The following is a 13,469-nucleotide window of genomic DNA, read 5'->3' on the forward strand; positions in this document are numbered from 1 at the left end:
GATCAGATATAACAAATAGCGTTCAATCTACAACAAATATCAGAACTGATCACTGCAGTCCTTAATATGATCAACAGGAAAATTTGAATCCTTACATTACAAAATCTTACATAACCCAAAAAAATACAATGAATTGTGCTTCAAGCAAATAGCTTGAATAAATTAACTATTCACTAGTGTAATTATGAGTAGCCCAGGAGGGACTCCAGGCGGAGTTGTAATTATGAGATTAACATTAAAAGTGTTATTTAGATGTTTCTTAGAAAATTTGCTGAATTTTCATATTTATTTGTATCTAGTTCAAAAGTTACCAATATTCATATGTCAGTGTCATTTAATGATAGAAAAAATATTACTCTCTAAGTTGATCTGTTAAATCAATATTTTCTGAATATAAATAAAAATTTTACTTACTTGAATCACGTGTACCAAATGATATAAGGCAACCATCGGATCCATTTACAACTGATTGAATAATATCGGTTAGAGCAAATGCGCATAACTCTGCCTAATTGTTCAAAAGAGAATATATTTCGATAAATTATATATTCACACCGTAAAAAGAAATGAAGAAACAAGTAATTAGATGTTGTTTTTTTTTTAAAATAATAACACTGATATCATATTAATGTAGAATTATGAATTCATCATAAAACGATGTAGAGTAAGAAATACATGAGAGAAAACATAAGCAAAAGTTTTCATTGTTTGACTGATAAAGATAAAAATGATTCAGAATGAATTAGGGTTAAGTGATTTGAGCTCTCTTTTTAACTGACTTTATTTCAATCATTAAAACTTATCATTACAAGTAGGGGTTTTGTGGAGATTGTAGTAATTTTAACAGTTGAGATCATGAGTCAATTGAAGCAAGACCACCATGGACACGCACTACTGAGGAGTCTCACAATAGAACGAAACAACCGTCCAGTGCTTCCAGGTTTTCCATGGTTGTCTAGCTTCAATTGACTCATGATCTCAACTGTTGAAATTATCATTACAAGATAGAATGATTATTATTTTCACATCTTCTAGTATTACATTTTATCTGTATTAATGGAGGGGTGGGGTGGGGTAAGCTTTTGTAAGTATTCAAGACATAAATGACATAAATCCATTGCTTTCTTTTTCACTTCTAATACAAACTAGTTTAATTGTAACTTTTGTTCACATATCTCAATGTGCTTTTCTTTATTGATTATGAAAAGAAAAAGATTTGCAGATTTATAACTAAAATATGAAGAAAAGTTTAATTGAAATTAATTTGAATTTGGGATTAGAAAAAACTTTTTTAATCTGTAGAATGATACTACTAATACTCTTGAAAATCTGTAAAATAATTAAAATTCAATTCAGTCCCTTAACTAACTAACTAACATTCACTTGGTATTGTTTAACCTGTATCTTTCCATTGTTATTTTGGACTGCAAATGATCAGTCTTATGTTGGCATATGTACATTCTGTGCGGATTGCCTCGATATAGCCTTAAGTCATAAGCTTTTTAATCAAACCCAGCTGACGAGTCCCAAATAGGACGAAACGCGCGCTCTAGATTCCACTGCTAGCCACTATCCATCTTTGCTTAACTAACCAACTAACTAACAGTTTTATGATTCTTCGGGAAAGTGTTTTTTAACCAACTATTTTCCATCAAATGAATAGTTTCATAGGATGTTTTATTAATATGTATCCCTGACTCATTCTAGTGATAAATTCAACTATATAAGCTTTATTTACCAGAATATTTATAATTTAATAACTGATCAATGAGTGTTATGCATCAAATTTTAAGGTAATCCTGATATATAAGGGCTTTTGTGTGCTACCGTGAATTTATAAATTGTTCTGAACTTTGATAATTATTCATTTGACTAAGATTAAATTGATGATTTTAAATTAAGGACATCCTAATATGAAAATTTCACTGGGATAATATTAGAGTGGTATTTGTCACAAATCGATCACAGTTGAGGCTTCTTTGTAAGCCAGGGAGCTCTAAACAGGTATTTCATTGAAGTATTAAATACCTTCTCAGTGTTCACTGAAGATTACTCCAGGAATGGAAATCATAAGCTTATAACCGGATCCAATAGTTTTGGGTAAAATGGTTTGGGTTTCTGAATTTAATCAATTAACAATGTTTCACGATGAATATTTAATCCAACTAGTAAATACTATTATACTACCGATATGTCTGAACGGAAGATAGCTAAGAGTTTATATACAACAACGATAAAGATGCTCAGTAACCTTCCATTTTTAATGTTAGTCTAACTGAAATCAATCCATGATGAATACCAACCACAACTTCAACAATGAATTTACTATTCCGGTTATTTAATGCTACGACTATTAACAATTAATAAAATTTTTATGATGCAAATTATGAGCATATAATCCAATTCAATTATTCAGACCTTTATATTAAAAAGTCGATAATGGAGTGGTACAGAAAATAGAAGCATGAATAGAACAATACGTAGACTATTACATTTTTATTCGATCAGTGATATGTCTAATACAAAAGTTCTTTAATGAGCAACGAATTAGCTGACGGATAGTCCTATATTATAAACAATTCATTCATCTTAACATTGCAAACCTTATTCTTTGTACTCTGTTCAAAGCTACCAAGGGATTTATCCGTATTCATTCTTAAGGTTTCAACATGACAGATTGTTTCCTAGGTTTTCATAAATGGCAAAAGAGTCTAAACATAATTCAATGTTATCAACAAGCATGTATTTTCAGGTAGAAAAAGTAAAAAAAAATTATTTTATAATATTCAACCACATTATCTAGCTGTTTTGTGAAATCTAATATTACCATCGAATCTTCTTCTGTAAAAATTCCATCCATTGCAAATAATTTTGGACCATGTAAATTTGAACATTTTATATTTGGAGTTGATTCACTTCCATTGATATTTGGATCATTTAAACAAACTTGATTTTTTCGTTTTTCTACTGTTAAATATGAAATTTTTTGTTGTGATCCTTTATCAATTTCATGATCAGATCGTAATTGTAATATAATTTTGACCTATTAACAATAAAGTATAAAAAAATAGTTTTCTGGTTGAGAAAGTTCACGGACATAAATGTTGTCACATTCAGAATATTAGTTAAATCATACTCTTAAATCAAGTACCATTTAGAAAAAACAAATAAACATGCCATGCAATTAGTTCCCTTTATGAATTTAAATAAAGCCAAAATGAACATTGATGTAGAATAATATGAATTCTTTGTATATCGTGGTTTCTCATCAGTTGCTTACAACCAGATATGTATTCGAATTTTACATTGAGGTAAGATATAGTATGGAACAATTGACATAAGTGAATGTAAACAATTGGAATGACAAAAGTTATCAGTAATAACCTTCCAATGAGTTACAAAAAGGGTATTGTACGAACCCTTTTTGACCGAGCACGCAAAATTTGTTTAAAGATATGCCTGAGAGATGAAATTGTTCTCGCCATAAATTGCCTACGTGAAAATGCATATTCGGCTAAGTTCATTCAGAAATATGCCAAAACTAGTCCTCGGGTAAAATACGATAAAGTGCAAAAGAAAACCTGCTTCTTATATTTACACTTCAAAGGAGACGAAATTACTGGAACAATTAATCACAGAATAAATTCCGCGTTGAAAGTGACCTAGCAAGCAGCAAAACTGACAACGGTATGGGAAACAAACTGCTCACTCAAACAAACTACAATCGACAGGTCCTCTCTTCTCAGTAGCTCCAACTGCATTTACCGATTTACATGTACGTGCCAAAGCACATACATTGGAAGAACCAAGAGAAGAGTACATGTTCGCATTTCCGAGCATGTTCTGAAGAAATTGAGACTGCGAGGGACAAAGGCTCTTAACAGTGCAGTAGCTCGGTATTTACTTGACACCCGGCATACCATTGGCATTCCTCGTGCTTTTAAAATTATTAACAGACAAAGAAATACTTTTCCTCTCCGTTTCGCTGAAGTGATCGCGATAAAAACGAAACTCAAACCTGATCTATATATTCAAAAAGAGACAGTGATAAATCTATTACTACCCTGATACTTCAATTTTTTAGTCATTAGTTTTATTTCTTTAATGTTTACTTCGTTATATTTCTCTTCCATTACCGAATTCTTAAACCACCCCTTCACTCATACATTTCCACTCACTTGATTCTCTTAATTTATGTAAATTTTTCAAATCCTATTCAATTACTACGCAACCCATCTTACCAGTTTTTTAATTCCATGAATCTTATGTGAACTCTTCATTACTTCTGAAATTATCACATAATTTATCTTATCTGTCTCTGGACTTCACTCAACTAATTACATCACCCATCTATAATGTTTCCTTGATTCTGACATCAAATAACCTCGGACCTGTTCTTGCATACATGCATATAGTTATTATTGATAATCTTTGTCATTCTTTACATTCACTTATGTCAATTGTTCCATACTATTTCTTATCTCAATGTAAAATTCTAATACACATTTGGTTGTAAGCAGCTGGTGAGAAACCATGAAATATAATGAATTCATATTATTCTGCAACAATGTTCGTTCTGGCTTTATTTAAATAAACATGTTTATAAATTTACTTTCGCCACAAAGATGTATAAACTCATTTAACGCACTAGTAAATAATCACTGTAATTAATTCCCAATATTCATACAAGTTCAATTCATGGGGTAACAGAATAAGTAAAGAGGAATCGTGACGTAAGCAAACTTAGTGAACATATACAAATTTTTATTAACAGGGTAGACAAAATAATATAACTGATAATCATTATTAGTGTTAACAGACACAATTATAGTAGTTGAGGCTGGTTTGATAAAAAATAATTTATTGAATGGATAAACCGATAGAGGGTCAGACATCTTACTGAACAACGTTAATAAAACGAAACTAATTATAACAATCATTAATTAATAATGAAATCTACTAAGATGAATAATGAAGCCGTTATTGCGATCACATAAAAGTATATAGGAAAAATAAAGAACGTTCTTAATTGGTTAAGAGGTAGACGAATTTTATTTTTTTAAAAGTATTTTCTCAAACAAAAAATGGAGAACGGTAACAGGAAATCGATCACTATACCAGCAACCAGGTTAACTAATAATTTTGTTTGTATATAGACATTAAGGTTGAGATGATCAATACCTAACACTTCTCCAAAACGTAAATGCCTGCCTTTTTTCTGTCTATTTATCACATAAAATGCTATACCAAAATCTACTGAATGAACACTAACTGATGTCTTCCTAAGGCTCTGTTGGTTAATTTAATCTCGCTTCCTCTGTCACTTATTCTGTTCGTCCATAAATTAAACATGTATGAATATTGGAGTTAAACTACTACGTATAAAAATTACCCATAAATAGGACTGTACAGCTTCAAAAAGTGATATCGTCGAAAAGAAGATTTTCTTCATTAAAACACCATCATTCTTTTTAATTATAATTATTCTTCATTAGTAAACCAAACTATACAGTAGTTAGTCCACCTTATCTACGAACTTATTAAAATTGTTTGGTCAAATTGTATCTACGGCTTAATTAAGAGACAACCGAATTAGTAAATGAGCAGGGTTATTGATTTTTACATCCTTATTCTTATTTAAATCCATATACATATTGAAGGTTGAAGCTTTTTTATCCAAAATTATGTTTAAACATTTTATTAGCCGTTAACACAATTGGGTTACAAAATCTTTTATGGATTATCTTTAACAAAGCATAATAATATAAAGGTTAAAGCAACATTATGGATTAGTTTCGCTGCTTAAAACAGAGGTTACCATACTAGAATCCTATAAAATGTCATATAACTAGCTGGAGATAAATACAACCGACATTTGATAAACTAATCTATTAGTTGAGTCTATTAAAGCTCTAAATTGAATGAAATAACTAATTTGCTATAAAAAAAAGAAATTAAAATGCGAAATTGAGTATGATTGATACAGGGATAAAATAAAAATTGTTATCCTAAATTGATCTTAAGTCGGAGACAGTTTCTTATCCAACTATATCAGCAACATAGACAGTTATATTTATATTTACAAATGAAAAATAATTTTGACAGTTTGATCAACCTAGAATTCCTTAAAAGTATTGTATCATTAGGCGAAGTGAGTTTTAATTTTTTGCTTCTAAACAAGTGATTCAATAAACCGTACAATCAAGCAAATAATTACTGCCTTGTTAATAATGCTCCGCACGACAGTCTGAAAAGTGAAATGGTTTACATGAAGAGATAGTGATTTACTTTTAATAAGGTACAATATAGTTTTAAGTGTTTAAGAACATGAGGGCAATGAAGGCAGTTATATTCTGACGTTCGTCCGTTCGTTACGCCAGTTAATCCTCGTGGAGAAGTATGCTTCTCCCACCCACCAGCACTTTTCATCCAACTCTGTCCTGGGCAATCCTTTCCAGCTCTTTCCAGTTGTTATTCATCTTTTTCATATCTAATTCTATTTCCCGATGTATTGTGTTCTTCGGCCTTCCACTTTTTTGCTTCCCTTCAGGATTCCAAGTTACGGCTTGCTTCGTGATGCAGTTTAACGATTTCCGTAATGTATGTCCTATCCACCAACTTCATCGTCTTTTTCTAATTTCCTCTTCAGCTGTAAACTGGTTTGTTTTCTCCCAGAGAAGGCTGTTGCTGATGGTATCCGGCCAATGGATGTTGAGTATCTAGCGTAGACAACTATTTATAAATACTTGTACCTTCTTGATGATGGTTGTAGTAGTTCCCCACGTTTCAGCTCCGCACAATATGACTGTTTTGATGTTCGTATTGAAGATCCTCATTTCGATATTGTTGGACAACTGTTTTGAGTTTTATATATTCTTCAATTTTAGGAATGGGGCCCTTGCTTTGACAATCCTTGCCTTTACGTCTGCATCAGATCGTCCTTGTTCATCGATGATGCTTTCCAGGTACATGAAATATTCTCAAGTAGTCAGTTATAAAGTTAAGTTAATAAAAAGGTATTCATGCATTAAATACAGTATATGGCTGCCCTACACTATATCAAAGGGCAGTACTTTAACCAGTCATACATCTGATTAGTTTCTCAGTAAAAATTTATGATCAGCAATCTTGGCAATAATATTTCCGATTGCGGATCATCTTGTTACGAACTTTCTTTGTTATATTTTTATTCATTCAAAATCATGTCATACTATATTTCACCTGTGGAATAAATTTTGATAATGTCGCACACCAGTGAATTGATTTACTTCAAGTTATCGGATGGCTGGCTTAAGTATACCAATTCTGAAAATCAAACAAAAGACTAAATTCCATGCCGGAAATATTCGCCTCATGCATTCACCATACTGTTACATACTAAATGTTATCTATAAAAGGAGTTTGCTGAATCAAAAGCGATAATAAGAAAATTTTTTATCGATTATTGAAAAACTTACTAATTTTTATCAATTTAGTAAGATCAATGGAAACCTTGAGTGTTTTTTGCGAAAAACAAAGTTATCATCTGCCTTCCTAGGCATTCTCAGATAATTATAAACCATGATATAATTACATGGTATATAAGAGGTTGAAGGTGTCTATTACTAGCTCTAAACAAATATATTTTTTCTGCCTATTTTAAGTAAACTAGTGGCCAATAAACCTCTAAATGTTACCGAGTTTTAAACTAACTCTATAAATTTCAGCGGTTGAACATTATTGATTTCGTATGAGTATAAATTCATGCGCACGACCAGCTTCGTTACTAATACTAATTTTATACTATATTGAAAAGCTTCTCACTACCCTTCGTATTCATGATAGATCTTTGTTCATTATATTTTCTGTGGATGAGCCTCGTTCAATCAATGTAATAGTATACAACAACAGAAAGATATTCATTTTAGATCGTGAATATATTAGAATAAGATTTCGTGAATCATTAAGTTAAGAATCCTTGGAGACATAAACACGATGTGTGAATATGAAAACTAAAAAACATTCAAAAGTGTTCTTGAAACTTTTTTCACCCAACAGTAAACTTTATGAATAGGCCTTTTCAACGAAGTGACTAAAGGACACTGTGATAACATAAAAACAATGCAATATTCCGTTTATCAATAAGATTTCAATCAATAGTACTGTTTAAGCTGAATGCTGTAAAGAACTTGTAAATGATTTAATATATATATTTTTCAATAAATCTCAGTGGGTATCCGTTATTCTTTAAACGTTTTTTAACATTCATTACTTCCTCTTCTAGTGTATCGGTAATACATATTCTTTCTGTTCTGTGAAACAGTGTTTTAACAAGTGCCTTTTTGGAATTAATTGGACAAAAGCTATTGAAATTGAGATAAATCCCATTCCATTTGTCTTTCGTATAAACTAAACGTTGAACTATATCATCCTTCCTTCGTTTTATTGCGATATCGAGAAAAGGGAACTTATTTTCATTTTCATGTTCCATAATAAACTGGATATTTGAATGAGATTAAATAATCATGTGTCTTAATAGTTGAATTCATGAATCAATTGAAGCTAGATCATTATAGAAAACCTGGAAGCACAGGACGATCGTTTCGTTCTAGTATAGGGCTCCTCAGCAGTGCGCAACTACGATCCCGCTCCGCGAGATTCATACCCAGGACTTATTATTCCTATTAATAATAATAATAAGTTATTAGTTAAAATAATGTGTTGTTATTATTATTGCTGAATAAGTACTTGAAATAAAACATTCAATATGTACTTATTCATTTCGATGTTGTTTTTCTAAACGAATTTTAAAAAGGAAAAAATCTAATTAACTAAGCATTTAATTAATGATTCAATTAAATTTTAAAACTAACATTAATCAAGCTGAAACGATTAAATCATTACAGGTATACAGGCATAAACGAACACAATTAAAATGTTACCTTTCTAAGATGATTGAATGAAATGAATAAAAATTAGTTTTGATTAATAACTACCACTTCAGTATAAATGTAATACAATAAGCCAATTAAATCCATAACATAATTAAGTTAATATTCAATTTACTATCAATAAAATGAAACTTAAAATCAACTTGAATGATAATAACTTGTAACTCTTTAAATTAGATTTTAAATACATTATGAATTATTATTTAGTATTCACTTACTTTACCAGTTTTATTATTTAATATAGAATTGTTAGTTCCATTTCGACTCCATTTTAAAAGTGTTGGAGGCATTGGAGGTGGATGATGATGGATAGCTTCGGAAAATCCTGTCAAACATTTTGATTGTTGATTGTAATGATATAATGTTGATGATGTATTATATCCAGTTAAATGATTTATATCAATGATATCATTAGATAGAATTTTACGTTTACGTTTTGAATTATTTGTAATTGCAAGTTTCTGACCAGCTCTATTTAATAAAAAAAAATTAAATAAAATAAATGGATACAATTATGTCCCAATGTGGTAATTATTCTATGGAATGAAGAAATTTTTCGTAATGATATGAAAATCTCCACTAAAGAAAACCTAATCAAAACTGCAATGTTCCTTGAAAATTCAGTTCATTTAAGTCTTTGTTTTAGATTACTCATAAATTACGTCTTAGAACTCAACTCTGCATATATTCATCTAATCAATAATTAAATAAAATGTCAATATTGCTTGGAATTATAATCATCGATAACATGCACTTGGCCGTTAGCCTATATTGTTCTTCTGATTTACTACTAACTAACCCATAATAAAAGTTCGGGTTAGTAAATATATATTCATATGCTTTACATGTTTTTCGCCCGTGCAAGTTGATAGAAGCTCACAGCTCATCACTAGACTTTCTATTTCCCCTTATAATACTGTATTAGCCTTCAAATATTATTTGGATGTTGCTTCTATCATTTGCTAACAATCCCTGAAATACAATTATGGATGAATACCAGTAAATTACTATGTTTCGTTAAGTTCAAATGATAACTAAACATTACTACTACATATATTCATTCTGAGGATAGGGAAGATGATCTTGTTTGGAAGACAACTATTGGATTTCAGCAAAAACATAGCTATATATTCTATACATTTGTGCGTAATTAATACTATCATGTAAGCGTTATCTATTCAGTCATTTGACTTTATAACCAAATAGTATATTATCTCGAAATATAAATTTTTCGAGATATTTAGTCCTCAATAGAAGCTAATTCATGAGCACTTAGTTAATTTATGATACATTAGCTTGTTCTAATTCATGTCGTTATATTGACTAACAGTTCTATGTCCTAACACAGTAACATTTATTAAACAACTAAGACTGATCAAGATACCATGGAAAACAATTCAAACAGGATAACTAAAATCATCACAGGTTGAACTAAATGTTACTTACGTTATAAAAGTTGTTAGCTACCTAATTTCATTAAATTAGTAGATAACCTATTAAACGTTTAAAATTAAATGCACCAGTTCGAGGTCAGATGTAAAAAATAAAATCCGAAATACAGGTACATTCAAATATCGAATTCAAAATAATATGACATATTCATTCTGAACGTCATTCATTGCTGGTCACCTTTCATCAATTCTATAAAAACTTGTAGCATAATGGTTATCCCAGTCAGTCAAAAACGTAGAACTTCGTACGTAAGTACATCAGTTCGAGTTGCCATACCACATTAGCATAAAAATACAATTTTCGATTCAAATCCCATAGTGGTAGAGATAGTAAAAGTATAAGCAGTAATCGTAAACATTAGGGTTTGAAGATGTTGTTTAAGGAGTATAATCCAATGAAATAAATTTGGAAAGAGAAAAAAAGGGACATAAAGAATTCAGAAGATAACAATTTGGGAGAACGCAATGAGTGGATAAACCTGAGCCATTGAAAACGATTTCGAGCCATATCATTTAACGTCTCTAACCATCGGTTGTTATCGTCTCGTGGATCCTAACCCGGTAGTATACACCTACCAACATGACTCAGTACACTTGTCAGTAACTTCATGGATTTGTGCCATGTTTTGGTCTGGCCACCCCTAGTTTTCTTCCAACCTACTCCTACACCATAAAACATCGCACGTCGAAAAAGTCAATGGTTGGATATACGTGACACGTGTCTCAACAATCACAATTGATGAAGTTTCACAACTTCATAATGGTTATATCGACGTTACACTATACTCAAATGATATATATATATATATATATATATATATATCAACTATGCTTGATCAAAATCCAATCTACACATTGAGATCATACAAATCAATACAAATCAATATAATTTTTAATTGAGTTCATTAAAACATAAATTCCAGTTCATATTGATTTCTTGTAAATTTTTTCAACTTGATTACATAATAATAAATATTTAATTGAGAAAAAAAGGAAAAATAAATATTTATCAACATAAAAAGGGGAAACATATGTTCAATGTAAAACAATTTTTTCTCAAAAAAAAATTTAAAAAATAAAAAAAATATTAAAAAAATAAAATGAGTTAACAATATTTCAGACAAATATTAATCAATAATTTTGATCTAAATAGATGAAATAGAAAATTGTGTTTAAAGCGAATAATGTGAATGTTTCTTTTTTTCTTTCTTTCGGTTTGAAAATTAATTCCAAAAAAATAGAAATAAAAATAAAAAAAGAAATTTATTCTCTGTCTACGTCTGTTTTTGCTAGCTCGCTCTCTCGCCCTCTCTTTCTTTGGCTCTTTGCTTGATTTCTATGCTTGAAATTACTTTCTATGAAATGATTAGTTATATTATTGAATTGTAGTTTAATAATTTGGGAAAAAATTAGAGACTGCTGTCATAAAATATAAAAACCAAACATTAAAAAAAAACATTATTTTCACGTCTTCATTCAGTTGCCTTTTACATGTTTCATGATTCTTTCAATATTGTTGTTATTACAATTACTTTTTGTTTCTCAACATGTTTTCTTCAATTTAATCTTTTTAATCTACTGTTGGCGGGCATTCCACTTCCAATTACTGCTATATACTACTTATTTCTATCAGTATAAGTAGTATGCAGCACGACATGTAAGGTTTTTCATAAATAAATCAAATTAAAAATGTTTACCGTTAAAGATTGAAATAGATGACATTGATCACCACCCAGTAATCAATCAAATCTCAGTACATCTCAGTCCTACTGGAGGTCACTCGTGGCTCGGATAGCTCAGTCGGAACATCTCTGAATGTGAAACTGGGTGACATGGGATCGAATCCCCTCAAGATTGCAGGCACACCCTGCTGACGAGTGCCAAATAGTACGAAACCTAGATCTACGATTTCCAGTTGACTACCTCTAACCATCATCCTAGATCAACATAGTGCACGTAACGTCGAGTCACCTAGACAGGTGGTCACATTTCAACTTGGTCGATATCATTCGATTTGCACTAAGAAGTACTTGACATACATGACATTGACCATCACCCAGTGATCAATCAATTGTGAAAGATTTCATGTCTTATTTAGTTGTCCAGTAAGGTGTTAGAGTTTTCTATTATATAAAGATGTAAATACTATGTATTAAATGATGTTAGTGATTGCATTTATGGAAAACTAACTGATAAGCATTCTGAGAATGCATTCCAGTGATAATTTGACACAAGTGAAGTGAAGATTGTGGAACTATAACTTTGATAGTCATATTAGAGTGTTTGACTGATAATATTTATCGGTAATTTAAACTTCAAACTCTAAAAAATGCTAACCAGAACAAACAAAATAAACTATTTAAACTCTGCCCTCAGAGTTGAATGAAGAATTATGGTGTAGCACAGTGAAAGCAGATATTCGTCGGAAGTCACCGGGACGATGCTCCCTCTAACAACCAGAGCGACAACCAACAATGGTACATGAAATGTCCGTACGATGTGAGAGATTGGGGAGACCAATCAAACAGCTATAGTAACGAGGAGATACAACTTGACGGTGCTCGTAATCAGTGAAACCCATTGCAAACTTAAAAAGCTACCACAACCACCATCAAAAAGGCACTAGTATTTAAAAACTATTGTCTACACAAGATACTCAATGTCCGTTGACTGGATACCATCAGCGAAAGCCTACTGTAGAAGAGAACGAACCAGCTTCCATCTCAAAAAATAAATTAAGAAAAAAACTTTGGGATGGATAGGACATACATTACGGAAATCATCAAACTGCGTCACGAAGCAAGCTTTAACTTAGAATCCTGAAGGAAAACGGAAAGAGGAAGGTCAAATAACACACTATGACGGAAATTGGAAGCAGACATGAAAAGGATGAATAGTAACTTGAAAGGACTGAAAATGATTAGCCAGGATAGAGTTAGATGGAGAATGGTTGTGGGTGACCTATGTTCTTTCACGATGGATGATAGACTTTAGTTAATAATTTAAACTTTAAATGATTATATGTTGTATCATTCTCACATGGTTATTAAACTCGATAAGCTATAGAAAATAGTTTCTATTCTAATAA

General features: G+C 30.9%; 1 protein-coding gene across 2 annotated transcripts in view; it reads right to left on the reverse strand.

Annotated features, from left to right (window-relative positions):
* The window catches only part of MS3_00001882 (uncharacterized protein), a gene marked incomplete at both ends in the record, with an annotated part of 108,123 nt that overhangs the window by 42,299 nt on the left and 52,355 nt on the right, over nucleotides 1–13,469 (reverse strand). For both annotated transcript variants that reach the window (XM_051209386.1, XM_051209387.1), the window contains 3 exons: nucleotides 415–508; nucleotides 2,828–3,043; nucleotides 9,149–9,401. In XM_051209386.1, the coding sequence (XP_051074839.1) occupies nucleotides 415–508; nucleotides 2,828–3,043; nucleotides 9,149–9,401 (563 nt within the window). The remainder of the gene's footprint in view (nucleotides 1–414; nucleotides 509–2,827; nucleotides 3,044–9,148; nucleotides 9,402–13,469) is intronic.

The sequence above is a fragment of the Schistosoma haematobium genome, chromosome 1, assembly GCF_000699445.3.
Source record: "Schistosoma haematobium chromosome 1, whole genome shotgun sequence".
NCBI classification, from domain to species: Eukaryota; Metazoa; Platyhelminthes; class Trematoda; order Strigeidida; family Schistosomatidae; genus Schistosoma; species Schistosoma haematobium.